We start from the raw sequence: 25,272 nt of genomic DNA, 5'->3' as shown, positions 1-25,272 counted from the left end.
CCACTTATTTGACGGAGGAAGGTATACTGGCTTACTGTACCATGTTCTAAACACATTCTACTCTGAAATTACAAAAAACAAATTGACTTTATTTCTTGAAGTCTTGCTGACATTGTGATAAACACCTTACTTCAAGCAAATGCTGAGACCTACTGGGAACATGCAGAAATGAAAACAAGTGAAGCACACAAAGCAGCTGAGTAAAGTATATGCTTCAGCCAAACATAGGAGTTTAGTTCAATTCCTGGTCTAGAAAAAAATTAAAGTTGTATGTCGCATATATGCTACATAATGACTTAGGATGACACATTTTTATGTGAACTAGGAAACTCTAATGATGCAAGAAAAAAATATAGCTGACAAGAACTTACCTCCAGCAGGCTAAATTCCAGCAGTGCTGATAGACACAAAAAGCACAAAAAATCTATTTCTAGAACTCAGAACTGTTAATTCCTTTGTCACTGAGGAAAGAGGGATAGGTTTCAAACAGTTGGAGAGGAGTTTTAGCTCACTCAGACCCTAGAATGAGAGGAGCCCACATGACATGAGGACGAGGGCATTTTTTTTCTACTGTTTATTCTTGGTTGGAAGCTGTTGTCTTCCATTTAGAGGTCTTTTCCCATTTCCTTGACGTCTTTTCAGTAATCTGCATGGTGTATTCAATGACTGTGTCTTGAATAACTTTGGAATTTCACCTCCAGAAGGCCAGTGATGGCCAAATGATGCAGTAAAACAGCAGTGCATGCAAATATCTAAAGTAAGCTTCACTGACAGTATCATTATGTGTATATGATGCAGTTATGTGTAAGACAAAAGTCCCAGATCTAGGATATGAAAGAACCTATTTAGTTTGCTATCAATGTACACACCCAAGAATTTGTCAGAGTCCACTTGCTGTAGTTTTTGTCCATTATGTTTTATATTTATATCCTCTTTTTCTTTCTGTGTCACATGAAATTAATTACAATTACACCAACTGAATGTATCATCAAATAGCTGAGATTTTAACATTTTTCCTAACTGTTGTATTCAGTAGGAGACAAATATTATCTGCAAAGGGGGTAAATTTGTTCACTGCAATGGAACAGAATGGTGGCGGGGACATTAAAAATTAAGGAACATCAAGAGCCCCAGCACCAAGCCTTGTGGCACTCCACAGTTGAATGTGCCCCACTTACAGGAAACTGAAATTCTATTATTGTCAGTAATATGCCACCTGTCTGTTGGGTAAAACTTACTCCATATCCACTCTATTCTGCTTAACCCATTGAATTCTGTTTTATTTGGCAGAATTGACACAGTCATAACCCTTGGAGAGGTTACAGGATTCTGACTGCTGCCTGAACATTGTTTCCTCTAGGACCTTGACAAAATGTGTTACCAGAGAGATTGGATTGTGGTTTGTTACATCAATTTTCTTACCCTTCTTGAAAAGTGGTTTCACACATGCATTTTTTAATTGCAGTGGGACTGAGCCTTGATGCAGGGATTTGTTAATTGTGTGACATGGGGCTGCACTTCTATACTTATGACAGTATCTAAGAATCCTTGTGGATGAAGTTTTTATTTTAATCTCTTTGGCTGTCTTTCTGATTTCTGCAAATGTGATAAGAGTTACGTGTATCTGACTGACTTTGGTGATGTTAACTTCATGCAGAAGGCCTGTCACATCACTGATTGATTCTTTACAGCCAGTTTGGTTCTGGAAGGGGAAGGTTTACAGTTAGCTGCTGCCTCCCGCCTCTTCCCCTACCTACCAAAAATATTACTTGTGGTCACCCACTGTTTTAACCTGCTATGAATGCCTACAATTTTATTGATTGTACAATAATATTGTAATAATAATTACAACAATAAAATGTATAAAATATCTCAGAATCAGAATCAGCTCAATATAATAATAATAATAATAATAATAATAATAACAATAATGATTTGTTTACGTAACTATGTAGGACATCACTCTATATAGCATCAATGAAAATGCAGTTTAGAGAAATATAGCATTTTAAAAGCATTCCTCCAAAAATTTGAGGAGAACATATCATGAAATATAAGAAATATAGGAACTGTAATGGTAACAAACTCTCACAATTTTGATAATGTCATAATTTCCATAGTGTAAAATAGAAGACTGTCCTCAACATTATCAGTATTGTGCTTAGCACAGTGACTATGAACAAAGGATATATGAGGATAGAAATGACGGGGAATGCTGTTCTTTCAATTGCTTCTACCTATGGGAAAGCCAGTCATTCAGTTATTTATTTTTATTGTTGAAGGTCTAGGACTAGCATCTTTGACTGGTAATCAGAATGCCTTGGTCCCATCAGCAATGTTGTCCAGTGACTTTCAATATTAGGAGTCACTCTCATTCTGCTGACAGCCATGTCAAACGAGGAGGAACAGAAGACACTGCTTGGGGGGGGGGGGGGGGGGGGGGCTCATGCACTTTTTGTGGAGAACTGCCCCTAAAAGGTGAAAGAGTCAGCAATAATCAGTGGTATGAGGATGCATGAGGTAACAAAAACCACTGCATTAAAGACATGTAATGTGTATCTACAGGATATACAGCTAGTAACTGAAAATGTGTGATGATGATTCTCTTCACAGGTGAAAGATTACATATTTTGATCTCCATGAGAGGATTACCAAGAGGGAGGTGACTATGAGAAACGATTGAATAATAAATGATAGTAAATGGAGTGTGGAATGTCAGAGGTGTGATAGTGGTAAGAAAGGTATGAAATATGAAATGGGAAATGAAAAGGCTCATTCTAGTGGTAGTAGGGATCAGTAAAGTGAAAGACGAAGGTAAGGATTTTCAGTCAGATGAATAAATGGTCGTACCAACAGCAGCAGAAAGTAATATAACTAGAATAGGATTTGAACAATGGAAAATCCAGGATGGAATGTAACAATATTATGAAAAGGGTAGTTGCTACTCACTGTATAGTGCAGAAGTGAGTCGCAGATAAGAACAGCAAAAAGACTGTCAGAAAGTGAGCTTTTGGCCAAGAAGGCCTTTGCTGAAAATAGACAAGGCAACTGAAGTCAGACTGGCTTCAGTTGCCAGAGACAGTGATCATGTGTGCAGAATCAGCAGCAAGCCAGTATCAATAGCAATAATTCAGGTAGACTCCATCAGTCTAAAAAGTCTGGAAACCAAATTGATAATAAAACAGAGAAAAGTGAAGATGGTGGTTTTACTGCTTTAGGTATTCTACATAGTCTTCCCTCACTTCAGTACAACACACAGAATGTTCATACAGTGACATGAAACACTCAGAAGAGTACTCCATTGGGATGCTGTCCAACTTGCATTTTGCATTGGCTTGAATATTGGTTGTATCATCAAATCATTGACCCTTTTTGTGAATTTCTACATCTTATTGATTTTAGTAGGTTGGTATTGATAACATCAAGTCTTGTCCCCGGATTCATTTGCCGGCTGGTTCAGGGATTTTCTCCGCCTGGGGTCTGGGTGTCTGTGTTGTTCTCATCATCTCATCATCATTTGGAAAGTGCCAAGACTGGAAACAGACAGATTTGGAACTTGAACAGGCATTGATGACCACGAAGTTGGGCACCCCACAAACCAACATCATCATCATCAAGTCTTGTCACATGTGATAGTTTTATTTTTATTTTTTCATAAAATAACAGTCTGTGCTTTGCATTACAATCAAGTTGCAGTGTGCATTCACATGTCATTGTTTTTGTTTGAGAGTCAGAGTGCGTGGGACAAGCATAGCACACCCTTTTCTCTCTGGCAGCTTAGAGAAGGTTGCTCCACAACAACAACTTTGACATACTACGGCTGCACATACACTACTTAAAACTGCCTGCTCCTGACTGACTGGTCAAGAGTGTATCTGTCATTTACAGTTGTTAGTTTAAGATGCCATCATAGTTATTGCACCAACATTGCTTATACACCATGAAAAATCTCAGTCTCAGAAGTGTCTGGACAGATGTTGTATATGCTGTTGTGAGATGAAGAGGGATAATATATGAGGGCAACTCAGTGTGTCAAGGGAAAAGATAATTTAATAATCATGGGGGATTAAAATGTTGTTGTAGTAAAAATAACTGAAGATGATGTTACGGGAGAACATGAGCTCAGTGGAAGGAATTGGAGAAGAGAAAGATTAATAGACATCTGCATTAAATTTCAGCTAGTAATAAGCTGCAACTATTCAAAAGTCACAAGAGGAGGAGATATACTTGCAAAAGGCCTGGAGGTAGGGGAAGATTCCAGTTGGATTATATCATTGTCGGACAGAGATTTGGAAATCAGATAGTGGAATGTAAGGTATGCCCAGGAGCAGATATATATGCACTCAGACCACAATTTAGCTATGATGGAGAGTGAAGTACAGAAGAATGCTGAAGATTAGATGGGTAGATCACATAACTAATGAGGAAGTATTGAATAGGATTGGGGAGAAGAGAAATTTGTGGCACAACTTGACTAGAAGAAGGGATCGGTTGGTAGGACATGTTCTGAGGCATCAAGGGATCACGAATTTAGTATTGTAGGGCAGTGTGGAGGGCAAAAATCGTAGAGGGAGACCAAGAGATGAATACACTAAGCAGATTCAGAAGGATGTAGGTTTTTTTATGACAGGCTTATAAATTTCATAAAAAACCACGCACCAATCAGCATTCAACAACATGGTTTTAGTAAATCTTTATCCACCCAGACAGCAATTTTTGAACTGTTAGACCACATACTGAAATCAATTGACCACCATAATATAGTTGCAGGTATCTTCTTAGATCTCTCTAAAGCCTTTGACGTACTAGATCATAAAATACTGCTTGCTAAATTGGAAAGAAGAGGAATAAGAGGTGTGGCTCACAACTGGCTATGCTCTTACCTACAAAACCGCAGACAGAAGGTATCACTTCAATACGATATTAATGTACAGAATAAAATAAATAACACAGTTTTCCTCTCGGAGGAAAGAACAATAAGATATGGTGTTCCCCAGGGTTCTGTTCTAGGGCCATTACTTTTCCTCATTTACATAGATGATCTTGTTCAACGTATGAGCCCACAAAAAACTATCCTGTTTGCTGATGATACAAGCATAGTGTTGACTGGATCTAGCCCTGAATCCCTTCAGACAATATCTGATAACTCTATGAAAAAACTTTCTGAGTGGTTTAACAAAAATGGCCTAATTGTTAATAGTGGGAAAACTATGTATCAACTTCCATCTAATTCCCACATCCAATCAAAAAACTATCCAAGTGAAGTTAAATAATGATAAAATTGAAAATGTAAATGCAACATTTTTGGGTCTATGGGTCCAACAAAATTTAAAATGGGACACTCATATAAACAACTTATCAAAGAAACTCTCATCATTGTGCTATGGACTAAGAATACTAAAATCTACTACAAGTAAATCCACACTAATGCAAGCATACCATGCGCAGTTCCACTTATTGCTCCGCTATGGAATCATCTTTTGGGGAAATTCAACTCACAGCACAAATATATTTAAACTACAAAAAAGAGCACTGAGGATAATCTGTGGCCTCAAAAAGCTGGAATCCTGTAAATGTCAATTTATAAAACTTAATGTTCTAAGCATCCCATCCCTATTCATTCAAGAAACAATCCTATTCACCAGGGAATACCTCTCAAGAACAGGCAAATTAATCCAAAACAATGATATACACGCTCATTATACCAGAGGACAATCTAATATCCATCAAATTTTTTCAAGGACATCATCATACCAAAAATATATAACTCATCTGGGTGTCGTATTACACAATAAAATTCCAGAACAAATAAAAACTGCTCCAGATCCAATATTTAAAAATAAACTAAAGGCATTTATGACAAAGCACTGTTTCTATTCAGTACAAGAATTCCTGGAAATGAAAAATTATAAAGTTCCTTTGTAAAATACTGTGATTAGAGTAAAACATTCTGTAGGCAAAATAATAACCTAGTTTCTACTATACACAACTATGTTTCAGTTTCACTTCCCAAAATTTTTTAACTCGCTTTTTGAATGTACAAGTACACATTCTATTAGTATTAAAACTTAATTGTCTGTGAAATCTCAATGTTAATTTCATGTTTAATGTAGTTTTTAAATGACATTGTCCTTCTGTTGTGTTTCCAGTTGACATTTTCACTATTCTGTAATCTCAGTGATTATTTGTGTAAATTTAAAGTAGCACTACATTGCCTACATGTTTCTTAGTTCACCATGTAAATTGTTTGTATTCTCTGTATGTGAAGTTACTATATTCATCAATGAACAATTTTGTGTACATTTTTTTAAATGGCAGTCCATTGCCTATTTTTTTCTCCAAACTACATATTTATTAAGAATAATGACTTGTCCTATATCATGTGAACTTTGTACAATATGTGATCCACAGGATAAATAAATAAATACAAATACAATACTGGGAGATGAAGATGCTTGCACAGGATAGAGTAGCATGGAGAGCTGCATCAAACCAATCTCAGGACTAAAGACCACAACAACAACAACGGAGAGTGAAGAGCAGACTAAAGCTTAAGAGAATCATCTGGAAGAATGAATGCCAAAAACAAGTGGGATATCGAAGTACTGGTGAATGATGAGGTGCATTTGGAGTTCTGTATGGTTGTGGATGCTGTGATAATGAATATCACAATAGGCAGTTCAGCTGAAGTGGAATGGATATCACAAAAAAGTGAATTACAAAAGTTGGATGGACAAATATAGCTACAAGGAAGGTAACAGCAAAGAAATCTTGTCTAACTAGGATAGTCAAAACACCCTCTTTGAAATGAAAAGCAACATTAAGATTGCAATAGGAATTCAAAATCAAAAGCAAGAGAGAGCAGATAAGCAGAAAGAGTACACTGAAGACTTCTGTAAAGAAGAGGAATTATCTTCTGATGTGATAGAAGAAGAAATGGGAATTGATCTGGAAGGCATTCAACAAAGTAAAATAGTTCAAGATGTTAGTAATTCTCAGGATGATGGGTGTAGACCATGTAAAGCCATGAAAAGATGCATAATATACAATATATATGAAAACCAAGTGAGAAAAATAAGAATAAAGACCAAGAACGAAGTCCCTGGATACAAAGTTTATAATACAGGGATGTAGTTTTTTGCAGTATATCAAAGAAGCAGTGGTGTAAATAAAAGAAGGGTTCAGAAGCAGAAATTAAATTCAAGGAGGAAGAATATCAATGCTAAGATTCACTGATAAGATTGTTACTTTCACTGAAAGTGAAAGTAAGAACTGAACAGTATAATAAGTACATATCTTGGATTCAAAGTGAACTAAATAAAGATGAAAGTAATGTGGAGTAGCAGAAATGAGATAGCTATAAACTTAACATCAAATCTGGGGAGCACATAGTACATGAAATTAAGGAATTCTGCTGGGGAGCACATAGTAGATGAAATTAAGGAATTTTGCCACCTTCAAATAAACCTTACAAATGACAATTCATGCAAGGAAAACATGAAAAGCAGATTGGCAGAGGTAAAGATGGCATTCCTGAAAAATATCCTGTATTAAATGTGGTTCTAATTTGTACAATTTCTTTAGATTTGATTGATTTATTGTGTAACTGAAGTGTAATGGATTCCTTTTAGCATTCATGTAGATGGCCTTACACGTTTCATCACATAGGGTCAATTCCACAGAATAGTTGAGGAGAGGAACATGTGGAAAACATTGACAAGAAGAAGAGTCAGGAAGATAGGAAATGTGTTGGGGCATTAGGGAATAACGTACATAACACTTGAGGGAGCTGTGAAGGGCTAAAACTGTAAGGGAAGGTAGAGGCTGGAATATATCCAAAGAATATTGGAAGCAAGTTCTACCTGGACATAAATTTGTCTTCTCTCATTCTCTGTTGTTTGTTCGTTCTATCTGTTGACTAATGTACCATATTGGATTGGTTATTGACAGCAGGAATGGTCAACCCAGGAATGTGTGTGTGTGTGTGTGTGTGTGTGTGTGTGTGTGTGTGTGTGTTTGGCTAGAAATGTTACTGTTCATGGTGTAAGTCCACCCATGAGGGCAGTCACTCATACAAGCAACTGAAAATTATGTTATATTAAATGTGGCTTCTAATTTGTTGAACTCCTTGCCATTTTTGAGACTGTCACTGTTAATGATACTTTTTTTAATGAGGGGGAGGGGGCTTTATCCCCATGACACCCTTCTTCCCCCTTCTCCCCTTTTCCCACCCCACCCTTGGATCTGCACCTGGAATTGTTTGTATATCAGATGTGCACTCTACTTTTTTCCCCACTCTCCTTTTTATAACTTGCCAAATAGTTTTTGCTTTGTTGCTGGAACTATCAAATTCAATGTGTTGCACTTACTTTTGCATTTTTAATGCCTCTTCTTAAAATATTATAGTACAATCTAGAGTAGTATTTTTTTATGTGCGTACAATATACCCTTATTAATTCATGTAACTTCCACCAGTAATCCAGTGTTTCCCTCTGTAGCCTCAGAATTGTTACTTAACAATTCTTCTAAATACAGCTTCAGATAATGACACAAAATTGTTAGAAAACAGGTTAACTTTTTCAGTGACATTCATTACCAGTATAACTCCTCCAAGTGAAGACTGAAGGTTTCTAGGGTATCATCATTGAATGACCTTAAAGATTTAAAGAAGTGATTAACTTCACCACAAAGGCTAATGTCATTTACTGTAAGCAGTTGACCATCAGGATCTGAGAATCTGACTTACATTAATATAGTTGCTCCTGCTCCTGTCAATGGGTGTTTTGTCAAATAGGCTCCATGAGTTACATGTTATTCTAGTGGAAGAGTTAACTACCACAATTAAGTTGAACAATTTCATCACGTATTCTAATTCTGTCCTTCTATCATTTTTAGTTAATAAATTTCTATTGAAATTACCCATGGAAATTAAAACCTTGGTTTTGGAATATAGTTGGCTCAGAAATTGTTTCATCTGGTTTAGAGAAGGATACATTTTCCCTTTATACTGCCACAACTATAACTACCATAGTATTTGTGGTAATTTAAGTTCCACAGGCTTCTATGTGGAGGTCTGTATACTAAGAACTTAAGTCTAGGGATTTAATATGTGGACTGGTGGGTATAAGATATCCTGCAAAATATTACTAAATCTCCAAATTACACTCAAGTGCCTGGCAGATGGTTTATCAGATCACCTTCACACTAATTTTGTATTATTCCACTCTTGAACAGTGTGCAGAAAAATGAACAGTTATAACTTTCTGTGTAAGCTCTGATTTCCCTTATTTTATTATGATGGTCATTTTTCCCTATGTAGTTCATCGTCAACAAAATATTTTTGCAGTTGGAAGAAAAAGTTGATAGTTGAAATTTCATGAGAAGAACCCACCGCAATGAAAAAAGCCTTTGTTTTAATGATTTCTACATCAGATCCTGTATCATGTCCATGACACTCTCTCTCCTATTTCTTGATAATCTAAAATGTCCTACCAGTCTTTGAACTTTCTTGATGTACTCCAATGATCCTTTGTGGCAAGGACCCCACACCAGCAGCATACTGCAAAAGATGGACAAGTGTAGTGTAGGCAGTATCTTTAGTAGATTTGTTGCATTTTCTGTGTGTTCCATCGATAAAACATCATCTTTGGTTTGCCTTCCCCACAACAGTTTGCATATGTTATTTCCAAATTGAAGTTGTCTGTAATTGTAATTCCTAAGCATTTAGTTAAATTTACAGCATTTACATTTGACTAATTTATCATGTAACTGAAGTCTAATGGATTCCTTTCAGCATTCATGTGGATGACCTCACACTTTTCATTATATAGGGCCAATTGCCAATTGTTGTACCATATAGATATCTTATCGAAATCATTTCACATTTTGTTTTGATCTTTACTAGGTAATAAACTACAGCACCATCTGCAACCAACCTAAGATGGCTGCTCAGATTGTCTCCTAAATTATTTATATAGATAAGGAACAGCAGAAGGCCTGTAACACTGTCTAGGGGAATGCCAGAAATTATTTCTGTTTTACTCAATGATTCTTCATCAATTACTATAAACTGTAACCTCTCTGACAGGACATAAAGAATCCAGTCACATAACTGATATGATATTCCATAAGCACTCAATTTGATTACAAGCAGATTGTGAGCTATGATGTAAAAGACATGTGGAAATCTAGAAACACAGAATCATTTTGAAATTCTTTGTCGATAACATTCAGCACTTTTTGAGATTAAATAGCTAGTTGTGTTTCACAAAAATGTTATTTTCTAAATCTCTGTTGACTGTGTGTCAATAGATGTTCTCTTTGAGGTACTTCATAATGCTCAAACACAACGTATGTTCCAAGATCCTGCTCTATATCAATGTTAATGATATGGTCTTGTAATTTAGTAGATTACTCCTATTAACTTTCTCGAATAGTCATGTGACCTATACAAATTTCCAGTCTTTTGGTACAGATCTTTTGTTGAGCAAGCAGTTGTGAATGATTGTTAAGTATGGAGCTATTGCATCAGCATACTATGAAAGGAACCTAAGTGGTACATAATTTGGACCAGAAGACTTGCTTTTGTTAAGTGATTTAAGTTGCTTCACTACTCCGAGGATATATTCTTCTGAGTTCCTCATTCCGACAGCTGCTCTTGATTCAGATCCTGGAATATTTACTTTGTCTTCTTTGGTGAAGAAATGTCAGAAGGCTGCATCCAGCAAATTTGCTTTAGCAGTATTTTCATTGATAGTGTTTCCATTGCTATTGCACAGAGTAGGCAGTGATTGTGTCTTGTCACTAGCATACTTTACGCATGACAAAAATCTTTTTGGATTTTCTGCCAGGTTTTGAGACAAAGTTTTATTATGGAAATTATTATAAGCATCTCACATTGAAGTCTGTGCTAAATTTCAAGCTTCACAAATCTTGGTGTATTTTGCATTTGTTTGAATTTTGCATTCTTTTTTCATTGTTTCTGCAAGTGTTCTGTCCTATTATGCATATTATGGGGGATCAGCTAAATCATTTATTAATTTATTTGATATAAATGACTCAACTGTTGTCAATACTATTTCTTTGAGTTCAAGCCACATCTGGTCTACACTTACACTGTTAATTTGGAAGGAGTGGAGATTGTCTCTCAGACAGATGTCAAGCGAATTTTTATCTGCTTTTTTGAATAAATACATTTTTTGTTTATTTTTGGTGTATTTGAGAGGTATGGTATTCAGTCTTGCTACGACAACCCTGCAATTCATTGATCCCTGTATCCAATTTGATGTTGTTAGTAGCTCAGGATTACTTGTTGTTAATAGGCCAAGTGCTTTCACAACCATTTACTATTTGAATGGGCTCATGAACTAACTTCAAAAAATGGTTCAAATGGCTCTGAGCACTATGGGACTTAACATCTGAGGTCATCTGTCCCCTAGAACTTAGAACTACTTAAACCTACTGGAAACGTGTTGCTTGGTCAAACAAGTTTTATTTCAAATTGTATCAAGCAGTTGGACATGTTCGGGTATGGAGACAACCTCATGAATCCATGAACCCTGCATGTCAGTGGGGGATTGTTCAGACTGGTGGAGGTGCTGTTAAGGTGTGGAGTGTGTGCAGTTGGAATCATATTGGACCCCTGATATGTCTAGATATGAATCTGACAGATGACATGTATGTAAGTATCCTGTCTGATCACCCGCATCCATTCATACCCATTGTGCATTCTGACAGACTTGAGAAATTCTAGCAGGACAATGCGACACTCCACACAACCAGAATTGCTACAGAGTGACTCTAGGAACACCATTCTGAGTTTGAACACTTCTGCTGGCCACCAAACTCCCTGAACATTAACATTATTGAACATATTTGAGATGCCTTCTAACTTGCTGTCCAGAAGAGATCTCCACCTCCTCGCACTATTATGGATTTACGGACAGCTCTTCTGCACTGACAGCTGAGTGGTCAGCATGACAGGTTGCCATCCTACGGGCCTGGTTTCAATTCACAGCTGGGTCAGGGATCTTCTTCACTCAGGGACTGGGTGTTGTGTTATCTTCATCATCATTTCATCCCCATCTGGCGCGCAGGTTGCCCAATGTGGCGTCAAATGTAATAAGACCTGCACCAAGGTGGCTGGACCTGCCCCGTAAGGGGCCTCGCAGCCAATGATGCCAAATGCTCATTTCCATTTCCATGGACAGCTCTGCAGGATTCATGATGTCAGTTCCTTCCACCACTACTTCAGACATTAGTTAAGTCCATGCCACATTGTGTTGCGACACATCTGCTTGCTCATGAGGGCCCCACATGTTATCAGGCAGCTGTATCAGTTTATTTGGCTCCTCAGTGTATTAAATTGACACACAGAAATTCAGAAACTAAACTAGAAAGCACTATGTAGTTCACTTCTGGTTAGGAGCTCATAAAATTTCACTAAATCTGTTGCTTCCCTGTTGCTGCTGTTGCTCAGCCAGTGGCTGTTGCCTGACTCAACACACTTAGCAACAGATTTTTTTGAAACCCCATATTTGTCTCCTATTCTGATGCCTCAGTTTAAAATTTGGCTATAAGGTGCCTACAACCATCCTCTGTAATGGTTCTGCAATGTCATCCTCAGGCTTGGTGACACTTCAAACAGCAAGTTATTAACACATTTGAGAAAAAGATCAGACTCAGAAGTTCACATGAGCTGTAACGTGGGTTAATGATATCACATAGACACCAAATTTCAACACAATTCTGCTCAGTACCGCAGTGGATGTGTCACATGATGAGGTCATGACAGCCCTTCTTATCTACATTTGACCCTTTCCTTTGATATCTCTGTGATGGCAGTTAGAGCTGTAACACTCAGCATTGAAATCATGTCATTTCCTAATGGGTGGCCAAGAAAAACATTCCAGACACATCACCGCTCAGAATTGACAAGAAAAGGCCTCAGGGGATGGCATAAAGAGCATTAATGAAACCACTCCTTTCTCTGGGGCACCGATTCCTGCACATTTCATGGTTGAAAACAACAGTTTGCAGTCTGATGAACAACATGAAGATGTTCTTGACAACCTTTGACACTTATGATAACCTTGGACGTTTCAGTCCTTCTCTAAGGACACTGTGGGATGGCATCCCCATTGAGTGTGGTCACACCCCTTCAGAACGCAGCACAACCACAATTTTTGCTTTTGTGTACAGGTTGGAACCACTAGGGACTGTTCAAAACCCTTCAATGAAACCTGAACATGATCCAAAGCAGTAAACTTTACTTATGCTTTTTCATCCCTCCTGTTTCCCACTTTTCTGTGGCATGCAGCATTAACATGCACGTGAATAAAACAGTTCAGCGACTCACTTGGTGACATCCACACAACTTTATTGAGCACATTGCAAGTGTACCTTTCAAGAATGTCGACAACTGTTCAGCCTGGCAGCTGCTTTAGTACCTGTAGGCATACGGACACACACAAGCGGTGTTGAAGGGGTTGCCTAACCCTCAAGTGCTAGAGCAGCCACTAGGCTGATTCGGTGTCTAAATTTCTGACAGGTAGTACTCAACAACTGAAATATCAAAGCCACAGTTTGGATTTTGTAAATATTTCAATATATAAGAGCAAGAATGTACTTAATTCATTAGACAGTAAATAATGGCTACTGGGAATATTCTATGATCTGTCAAAGACACTTGACTTCATAAATTACAATGTCCTTTCACATAAATTAAAATATTGTGGCATAACAGGAAATGCTACAGAATGGTTCAGATTGCGCCTTTCTGACAGAAAACAAAGAGTGTCGATAGGAAAGAGTCCTGTATTAATATATATCACTCATAACCCAAATAGAAATTAATTACATGTGATGTCCCGCAGGCTTCTATTGCAGGGTCTCTTTCCTTCAGTTATGTATATTAATGACCATTCCTCAGTGCATTGTAAGATGCTGAGTTCATTTTGCTTAAAAATGATACAAACATTGCGATAGGTGGCAAATCAAGTATAGTTTCAGAAAGTTTAGTTAATGAAATGTCCATGAACATTAAAAAATGATTCCTTGGCAATTATTTGTCACTAAACTCTGAAAAACACACTATATACATTTCAGAACTAATAAGAATCTCCCTCTCCAGTACACAGTAAAATATGATGAATAGAAGAGGTTGACAGTGTTAACTTCTTGAGATTACAATTTGATAATAAATTTAATTGAGAGCCACATACCAATGAACTGTTGAACCACCTGAACAAATCTTTATTTACAGTGTGTATTTTGTTATATTAGTTTATATAATAATAAAAAAGCTAGCATAGTTCACTTACTTTCATTCTGTTCTGTCATATGGGATCACTTTTTAGGGTAATTCGTCAAGCCAAGCTAAAGTTTTCTGAGTCCAAAATGTGTAATACAAATTATTTGTGGTGTGAACTCAAGAAGTGCTGCAGAGGACTGTTCAAGGAAACAAGGATACCAACTACACCTTACCAGTATATTTAATCTGTAGCAAAATTTATCATAAGTAATGTATCCCTTTCTCAAACCAATGACTCAGTTATTGGAATGAATACTAGGTATAAGAATAGCACTCACAAAGATTTAAAGTCACTTACTTTGACCCCATTAATGATGCATGACTACATTATTGTATTAGCTGACTATGATGCTTTTCCCCACAACAGTATTCAATACTGCAGATGTGAGTGGAAGAATGAATAATGAGAGTATAGTAGCAGATTCTTAATGACTTTTTGCACAATGATGGTTAATTCTGCCCCTGCTTTTTAACAATCCCCAAAATATCCTTCTTACCTCCCCACAGAAGAAACTAATAGTCCCAAAATCTAACATGGTTTTGTGCACTTTTATATGTGCCTATCAGCAGTAATAAAAATTTCACACCCTGAAGGTAATTAGTGACCAGCAGTTCTGTCTCATCATTTTATTATTGGACAATATATTTTTCAATGACATTACATTAATGGAAGCATACATGTAAAAAGGAAACATTTTGTTCACAGAAACTTGGTGCAAATGTGTTGTTCTGTAACTCATCTGTCATGAAGCAGTGCAATGTGATATTTTTGGCAGTGAAACCAGTGGTGGTACCACTAGTTCTCAGTGACATAAAACCTGTCATTTCTGAAAAACATTTATTGCTCTCAATAGCCATGGGGATTTCAATAGAAGAAATAGAGATGGTAAGAATAGCTACTATTTATTTGTGAAATAAATGCAATATTTATCAAGCAATGCACTTAACTCATAAAAACCTACTAACAAAATATGAGAAATAATATTATATGCATGCATGCACACACACACACACACACACACACACACACACACACACACACACACACACACAAACTGAAAGTTTTGACAATGAATGTAATTAGTAGCATCCACACTGCTACAGTGTATGGCTCCTAGAAACAGTGAAAGTGCCTTTCTTGTATTCCTTCACATGGTAGTCACATGCTGTGAGCCGTGGGAGACAAATTGGGGCATTTTGACTGAATGATTTTTTTAATTGCAAAATGATTTTGAGGTTGGACAACTGCCTTGAATGAATGCATGTTAGAGATTCTTCATATTCCATGCCTGCAGATTTAGTAATTGTTAACAAGTGTACATTATTAGCAAGCCCACGTCCAGCACTGATGGTGTGCTCTGAGGAGTAGACCAGTGTGCTTCTCCAATATAAATAAGGTAAGCACAGAACCAGTAGTGTTCTTTTTTTTCCAACAACGGCAATTCCTGGATGAAATAATATATAAAATGAAGGGAAGGCAGCAACCACTCACCTATATCTGACTGATGTGTGGCATATAGAAACATGCAACAGAAAACAGCCACATTAGCTTTTGAACACTTGCTCTTTCTCTAGGAAAAGTACACACATTCACATACACAAAACCATACATATACCAGATGCTCACATCTGCAGCTACTATGCCACATGTACAATATTGTTCTACTAATTTACCTAATTGGATTATACGAGGGCGGTTCAGAAAGTAACCTCCGATTGGTCACAGTGCGGGTTGTGGGGGGAGTAGCGACGCCATCTGTGCGTTCACGCACTCAACAGGTCAGTCGGCATCAAGCAGTGGTCGAGTGAACGTCGTACCTGCGCTAGTTTAGTTTTTGTGGCAGTTTGAAATGTGTGCTGCAATAGAAAACCCCGACAAATGTGAAGTGCGTGCTGTCATAAGGTTTTTTACAGCCAAAGGATATTCTGCAGCAGCTATTCATCGTGAGCTTTGTGCCGTGTACGGACCAAGAGTTATGAGTGAAGGAGTTGTCCGTGAATGGGTACGTTTATTTAAAAGTGGACGAGAAAACGTTCATGATGAAGAGAGGAGTGGTGACTGACGAACTCGTTCAGACAGTTGATGCCAAAGGGGTGTTGTTGGTTGAATTCATGGAACGTGGTACGACCATTAATCAAGACGTGTACTGTGAAACAATAAAAAAGTTACGACGGGCTATACAGAACAAACGCCGTGGTATGCTGACTTCCGGTATCGTTTTTTTGCACGATAACGCCCGTCCTCACTCTGCTCGCAGAACAACGGCCCTTCTTGAGTCCTTCAAGTGGGACGTATCAACCATCCACCCTACAGCCCAGACCTGGCGCCAAGTGATTATCACCTCTTCATGCATTTGAAGAAATGGCTCGGGTCACAGCGGTTTGATGACGACGAAGAGCTCAAAGATGCGGTCACAGGCTGGCTCCAGGCACAAGCGAGTGATTTTTATGCAGAAGGAATTTCAAAGCTTGTGAAGAGATACGATAAGTGCCTCAATCGCTATGGAGACTATGTAGAAAAGTAGTGCAAAGATGTAGTTGTAAGATGTATATATTAAAATATTTTTATTTAACTTGGTGTATTTTTTTAAATCAACCGGAGGTTACTTTCTGAACGGCCCTCGTATAATTAGCTGAAAGTCGTTTAATCATGACAGAAAAGTCTTGTTTATATGCATACCTCAGTGAACGTATGAATTCATATCAGAATTGGTATACATAGAAGGTGAGTAAAATACGTGATAGTGCTATCACCAATACTTGGGTTGACTTGGTATCACTCAATTCGGTAAGTGTCAACCCACCCTCCAACACTGCATACCACCCTGCCCCCCCCCCCCCCCTTCCCAGAGCATTGAACATCAGAAATATGTACACGACTCTGTCAGGACAAGCATGAAGCAAAGCAAGTCATGTGCTACAAGGGTGTGAATCAAGGTCTGTTCTTTTTTTACAATGTGTAAAAATATTTGATAAAACGAAATTGTGTTTAAATATTACAATGCCATGAGTTATTATTACTAGTAAATCATATTAATTAAAGCAATTAATTGATAAAATATAGAAATGTACATAGTTCAATTTAGAAAATTTGTAATTACAAGTGAAACTTCTGACTAAAATACTTTTATCAGTTTTTTTCTGACTTTTGATAATAATTTTTTTTTAAGTCCTTTACTTCACACTCTTCATCATGGTCCAGCACTCTCTATCATCTTACTGGGTAACTGACAATTCATATCATCATGATATACCTTAGTTATATAAGTACTGTGTTGAAAAATCAAACAACTGGAAAGGGTCACATCACAGTTAATGCTCAGGTGCTAAAATAACTTCTATTATTGGAGGAATCAATGTTAATCAAATTTTCTTAATACTTGTTGTGTTTACATTCTGCATCATATGCTAATATTCCAACATTTCATGCTCCTTATAAGTATCATGTTCTTTTTATCCATGAACTGCACATTTCAACAAAATAGTGCCAAAGTTTTGACAAAAAGGTAAAATTGTAAATAGGTTTGTGCAAAATGAAATGTAGTATAGTATAAACATGCAGTAGTAGTAGTGTAGTAGTAGTAGTACCAGTAGCAGCTTTATTCATCCGTAGCTCTCTTTTTACAAGGATATAGGACATGTCACAGTATTTACAAATTTATATCTAAAAACAAAGATGATGTGTCTTACCATATGAAAGTGCTGGCAGGTTGATAGACACACAAACAAACACAAACATACACACAAAATTCAAGCTTTCGCAACCAACGGTTGCTTCATCAGGAAAGAGGGAAGGAGAGGGAAAGACGAAAGGATGTGGGTTTTAAGGGAGAGGGCAAGGAGTCATTCCAATCCCGGGAGCGGAAAGACTTACCTTAGGGGGATAAAAAGACAGAAAGACAGGTATACACTCACACACACACACACATATCCATCCACACATACACAGACACAAGCAGACATTTGTATTACAAATATATTTACAGACTTCTAGTTAGAGACAATCATCAGATTTACTACTGGTATACAACACTTTTTTTACAAATAGCTTATTAAATAATGTAATGCCACATGGTTCACTCATATCTCACTATCAGTCAATGCACACACTATACACACATTGTTTCATAACACTTCACTCAGTACACACACACACACACACACACACACACACACACACACACACACACACACACACACACCAGTGATCTCTGGGCCATTTTCTGTACTGCAACTTCCCATTTGCTATCCTGAAAAACTGAGTCAGTATCACTCCATAATGATTGAGATGTTGAGCTCAGAAAGAGGAAGAGGTTTAGTATTGCGCTATGCATAGCTTGGGGTAAGTATTTCTAGAAAGGAAAAAAGAAGGAAAAAACATAAAGTGAAGGTGTTATGTGGAATGTTGGATATTTTATAATCATTATTATTATTTATTTAATAACATTTTTTTTCATCAAACCCCTACTCTGTTGCAGCTAAGTGATCCTTCAATGTATGAAATGTATTTCTTAACAGGTACTTTATAGCTACCTTTTTAAATAATGTATTTTTGCAATTTCTTTAATCTCTTTTGGTAATTTATTGTACAATTTTATTCATTGGTGGAAAATGCTGTTTTGAGTTTTATGTTTGTTGCATAGTCATGGACAGCACTGTTTGTGCAGTAATTGCCAATGTTATTTTTGATGTGTACAACTGACTGGTAAATGTATTGACATGGAGCAGTTAAAATCCCCAGTGTTTTGAATAGATCTTTACAATGAGCTCAACTAGAATTTTTGGTTATCATTCTTATGGCTCTTTTCTGGAGTTTGAAAATTGTGTTCATATTTTGTGCATTTGTTCCCCAAAAAAGAATGCCATAGCTAAGAATTGAGTGTACATATGAATAATATGTAACTAAAAGACACTGCATGTTACACACTGATTATAGGAATCTAAGGGCATAACATGCTGATGACATTCTGTTTGCAAGTACCTTTGTGTGTTCACAGCATTTCAACTGAGAATCAATATTCATTCCTAGAAATTTTGCATTTATTACACAGTCTATAGAGGTGCCATCTACATTTAATTTAACATTGTCATTTTTGCTCTTCAAACTGAAATTCATGGCATTAGTTTTCTTTATGTTCAATGTCACTTCATTGCTTATTGACCAATCATAAACTTCCTTGAGAGTTTCATTCGCTTTCTTGGCAAGGAGTTCTCTTGTTTTCTCAGTGACAATAATATTGCTGTCATCAGCGAAGAGAACTTTTTCACCATCTGTAACACTTCTGGGAAAGTCATTGATGTATATCAGGAACAGTATTGGTCCTAATATACTACCTTTCGGAACCCCTATATTAATGTATTTTGGTTCTGATAAGTGTTTTACTAAATGTTTAGATCTATTTGAAGTATGTGTTACCTGTACTCCACGTACCCTATCCAACAATCGCTACTCACCATATAGGCGCAATTGTTACATTCCATCCTGGATTTTCCATTGTTTGATTTGTACCCTATCTGTTAGGTATGATCGAAACCAGTCATTAGCTACCCCTCTTATTCTTAATGCTTCTAATTTATTTAATAGAATCTTGTGGTCAACTGTGCCAAATGCCTTAGAAAGATCCCCCTGGGTCTTGCTCAGGATCTTCAAAATGGCTATATCCCCTATGGATTTATAAAGTAAGTGACACTCTCTCAAGATTATACTAAACACTATACATTTACTGCTTTAAATAATATGGTTGCTTTCCATCTTCCTTAAGGTGAACAAATTCATTCTCCATCTCTTGGTCAGGGATCCAGTACACTAGAACCAGTACTACCTATAGACAGATTGGGTTAGTGAACAGCTTATTGTCTTGCTGAAATAATAGCTTTCTACATCAAAATCATGGCACTAGGAATTGCAACACTCAACGTCATAGTTACCCATTATCTACTATTCCAATATTTTTCATTGGGCTGCATTAGTTGCTCCACAGTGATCTTGCCACTCCTGTGAAACTATTATCTGACTTAGTGAATGAGCTAGTCTTGTTTCCCAGATATCATTTCAAACAACGAACAACAGATCCGGCACACATTTTAGAATCATTCATCATTTCCTGGTCTCAGTCAGTGCTTTTCCTTTCAGCCTGTGGAACATTTTGTTTTCTAGTAGTCTACAAAAGTGTCTCACCCTGCCTATTCATTCTGACAAGTAATAACTATTTCTTTTGTTCAATACAGTATATAATTACATTTCAGAACCAGTTGTAGGAATAAAATTGTGTGGTGTATTTAGCATAATAATATAACTTGGCAATGTTGCACAAAGAAGCTCAGAAAATAAGGGAAAACTTTGCCAATCTAGAATATTACCTGTTTCCCACTTTTTTTATTTGAGCATTTTGGGCCTGTGTATAGGTTGTTAAAATGCAAAGGCCCATTAGAACCAAAGCATACATATATCAAAATTATTATGACACTGCATTACAGCTAGCTGTCTCTGCAGTGACTAATAAGCAAATGATCAGTGGAAAAGCTCCAAAAGAGATCAATACCCTTCAAAAAACAAAAACAAAGTACAGTGTCTCTATTTAAAGAAATCAGTGTGCCAGATTGAACTGATTAGTGAAGAAGAAGAGGAGATTTGGAACATGTCCCCACATGTACAGGCTGGGGAATAATATTTCTTGATGCTCTTGATCAATGGTTCAATGTGAAAAGTCTCTTGGATTCCATGGGGAAGCAGAGTTCACAATTCAAAAATAGCTTACCTGCTGATGACAGTACCATTATTTTGTGAAATGACATAAACAATAACTTTGTTCACATAAGTACCAAAATATTTATTGCACGTGAACTAATGTTAGAGTAGATAGCTTAAAGCATACTTTAGTCATTTGAAAGACAGTTGTTAGAAGGAGTTCTTCCATCCCTTAATGCTTGAATAAATTTCTAGATAAAAAATAAAAATAAAAAATCATAGTTCTTTAGAAGTACCTGAAATACTCAGGAGAATGCAGCACTTGTCAGAAGCATTGCTAGCTTCAGGCAGAATCAGCATCTACCAGCACTGGCATACAAAAATAGTTGACCTTCCTGTTATTATAACAGCAATGGTATGATGCAAATTCACAACATTCAGCATTAAGGGGTTAAACTATGACAAGACAAATTTGACTGATGATCTAGGATGCAAAAAATGATATTTTGTAGAGGATGCTAGTATCCAGGAACAGTTATAAATTCTACCAAAGCAAGTATTTCTTTAATGTTTGCAGTTTTGACATGCTCATTTCATGGTTTTTTGTTCAAACCAGTTAAGGGACAAACAATGGACTGGCTCCAGCTGCCAGAAGCTGTGGTCATGTGTGTGTGGGTTGTGTTTGCATGAGTGCGTATGAGTGTACGTCGCCTATTTCTGACAAAGGCCTTGTTGGTTGAAAGCTGACTTTCAGACACTCTCTTTGTTGTACCTTTCTGTGACTCAGCATCTACTCTAAATGGTGAGTAGCAACAATCCTTTTCATTATATTGTTAAGGAAAATATGAATTATAGGAGGACCAAAAGGAACAAAATATGGCCTAATTGCTTTGGATGAAGAAGAGAAAATTAAATTGAACATCTTATCAATATTCAAGAAATCTAATACTGTGAAACTAAAGCCTGAAGAAGTTTATTCTAGAATCCCAGATACAGAGAGGGCTGATGGTAGTGGCACACCTACTAGAATTAGTGATTCACTTATGAGCTACCTTCAAGTCTGTTGTGGGAATCATAGTTACAATCTGCAGAAGGGGAGAAGAAGGAGAACTGGTATGTCCCCATGAGAAGCTGTTGATGAATTACAATTGATGAACTACCAGTCTCTTACAGATATCTCTGTAATGGATAAAATTGAGGGGGCTGGTAGTAAGAAGAACATAGACAGGAATAGCCAAGGAAGAGCACTAAGAGGAACAGCCATCACAACAGCAATGATTCTGACTGTACTTTTTTATATAAATATATATGACACAAATAACTCTGAATCTGAACAAGATGGAAAAGCTCCAAAAGAACTTATTCAGGAATTAGTCAGTCCTGTTCATCTCACTTTTTGCTGTGAGAAGGATCAAAATTCAACAATTTGTAAACAAAACAAAATGAATGCCAGAACAACCTGGGATCTTACACAACTAAAGCCAGTAATATGTGTTTAGGTAAAATTCTTGAAAAAAAGTGTCAGACATTTTCTTGGTAGACTTATTCAGTTCTACAAAGACAGGGAGTTTGAGGTGTTGTATCTTTACAACAGACAGGGCAAAAAATTTTTACTTCCCAAATGTGCCAGTGCAGCTTTCCTGAAAGTAAAAGATTTGTGCACATAATTAATCTTCCATACAGTCAAAACTGAGACAAATTTTTCTTTGTGATAGAAATGTCAAACTTTTCTTTCTACTTCTAACTTTGAGGATTTTTATTTTTGTGTGTATCTTTCTGGTAACTGTCCCTGCATTAAAATGTTTAATACTAATGTATATACTGTTTCAATGCTTTACATATCTCTTTCTGTAATTTTTTGGTGATTTTAACTGATTATAACACAGCTGACAAAGTTATCTGGTTTTCCAGGTAACTTTGCCAAATGTGTTTTTCATTTTTTAATGTATAAACACATAATGAATTTGTCATCTGTTCAAGTATTATGAAACTAGAGATTGAGACTCACATTTTATGATGGTTTTAAAAATGATTTTTGCATTATGAGGTAACAAAACAGGCAGAAAAAAAAAGTGGCAAAATTGTCCCACTAACAGTAATGTTTTGTTTAGGCAACATCTCCAAATGCTTGTCTGGCCAATATAGCTGCAGTTGTATTATATTTAGAAGAGTCACTCTGAGTTCATTGTAGCTGGTAAATGAAACATTAATCTCATAGTATCACACATGGATCCATTAATCAACAACCAACTGCCTCTCAACTCTAAGCAACTCCCATGGCTTTCCTTGTTCACAGCAATTTGCCATCACTACTATATCATTGTACATTGAGCACATGTAGACTCACTTGCTGTAAGTGCAGCATCAGTTCCAACACCTACTTTCAGCAAGGTTGACCTTCCGCCTTGCAACTGAACAATAGCATGGTGCATGTGCCACCTCCTATCTGGATTTCATGAGTAGGACATATGGGGACCACGCCAAGTTGTTTTTGTTGTAGCTCACCCTCAGTTATTACTGCCTTGCTGATCCCCAGCTTCCTCTATCAGTAACACACCATCATCCTTTATTTGCACAAACTTCCCCACCATTTCTAGCCTTACTGGAAAGGTCTGCACTGTGTAACACCTTAACAATATGTGTTTGTCCACTACTGGTACCTTTAGCGGCACATGTAACAGTGCATTATCCTTATTATACTTCCACAGTTGCTTCATGCTAGCAGAAAGTCAGGTTCTGGCTGCTGGGCTCTCTACTACCTGCAGTTCTGGTGGTAATTCTCACCACACCTTTCAGATACTGCTCAGGTGACAACAGCACTCAACCCATTTGCCCATTTAGTGTTTGATAAACAGCCTTTAGTTAGCTTGTTAACTCCACTCTTTCAGCCCGATACTATCTCCTAGTGACAGCAATAGTCTTGTTAGCATTATTCATGCATCTGTGTTTAAACTGCCTCTAAACTCTGGCTTAAAGTACTAGCCAATGCTCTCTGGTGCATTCCTTTACCTCTCTAATTAGCTGTCAAAGCATGCACGCGTTGTTCAACATGCTGCTCTCTGAAATAACGATCCATGTGGAATGCCTCTCCACAGTAGCCTATTCCCCTTCTGCCAATTCTCTTGCAGCTTCTGCTGTCTTATTCAGCTCAATTAAATCATTTTCATCTGCTGACCCAAATAATTTCTTGAGTAATCTGCTTCCAGCATCTATCCACCCCTTTTTTACGCTTTGTAATTTGTGTGGCACTACTCTTACTACACACTGCATCTCTTCCTTGAACATATGCGTGTGAGGTGTGCCTGCTTGTGTGAATATATGACTTAAAAAAAATGATTTTGGCTGAATGCTCAGCACTTGTGTGAATATATGACTTAAAAAAATAAAAAATGATTTTGGCTGAAAGCTCAGCATATTGCAATCTTTTCACTGTGCCTGTCTGCAACTCAGAGTATCACCTTTATGGTCAGTAGCAATCTATCCTTTTCAAAATACTGTGTCAGTATTCCAACTTGGGCTTCCTATCATTTACTTTCACTTTTTCATAAAGGTTACTTTCAGTGGCTGCTAATTTTGTTTCAACATTTGATTTAACATTAGAAATGCAGATTTTCAGATTCTCATCAACATTTTTTATTCCTGTGTTGACATTTTGGAAAGCAATTTGATTTTTCCCCATGTGGGTACTTATTTTTTCTTTGATTTGTTTGATTTCACTACTCAGACTAGATTCTATTTCTCCCATTTTTGTATCTATAGCCAATAGTTTTGTTGCTACACTCCCAGTTTTCTTCTCAAGTTTCTAAATCTCATATGTAATGTTTTTACATACTGGCCCAGATATTAAACTTTGAGTGTTTAAACTTTTGTGAATGTTCATTTTCTATGTAGACTAATATATAAATGAAAATGACCAATTTTTGAAAATATAAGTAAGACTGCTCACTGCTATAGGTTCTAATTTTGGCCCCATGATTGTCGTTTTAGCTAAACTTCTTTTTGTCACATGCAAAACACAATAAAGAAACTAATGTTTTTTATAAAAAAAATCACTTTGTTCTTAACCTGATACATCCATCTGCTGCTGCCAACAATGCCATTCTCTTTAATATTGGATACATGTCCTTTGGAATCACATTTTTCAGCTCCACAATATATATTTTTGATTAATTTCCTACAAAAGTTAAAATATTGATGTACACAGTATTTTATTACTATCCCAGCTGATGCCCATAATTCTAATGATTTCTACCTTTACTGCTATTAAAGCTTA

General features: G+C 36.8%; 1 protein-coding gene across 1 annotated transcript in view; it reads left to right on the top strand.

Annotated features, from left to right (window-relative positions):
- The window catches only part of LOC126259292 (pyrroline-5-carboxylate reductase 1, mitochondrial-like), a 139,993-nt gene that overhangs the window by 82,316 nt on the left and 32,405 nt on the right, over positions 1–25,272 (top strand). The window contains exon 3 of the mRNA XM_049955953.1: positions 15,018–15,197. Coding sequence (XP_049811910.1) covers positions 15,018–15,197 — 180 coding nt within the window. The remainder of the gene's footprint in view (positions 1–15,017; positions 15,198–25,272) is intronic.

The sequence above is a fragment of the Schistocerca nitens genome, chromosome 5 (assembly GCF_023898315.1).
Source record: "Schistocerca nitens isolate TAMUIC-IGC-003100 chromosome 5, iqSchNite1.1, whole genome shotgun sequence".
Classification (NCBI taxonomy): Eukaryota; Metazoa; Arthropoda; class Insecta; order Orthoptera; family Acrididae; genus Schistocerca; species Schistocerca nitens.
This window is presented reverse-complemented; position numbering and strand designations above follow the sequence as displayed.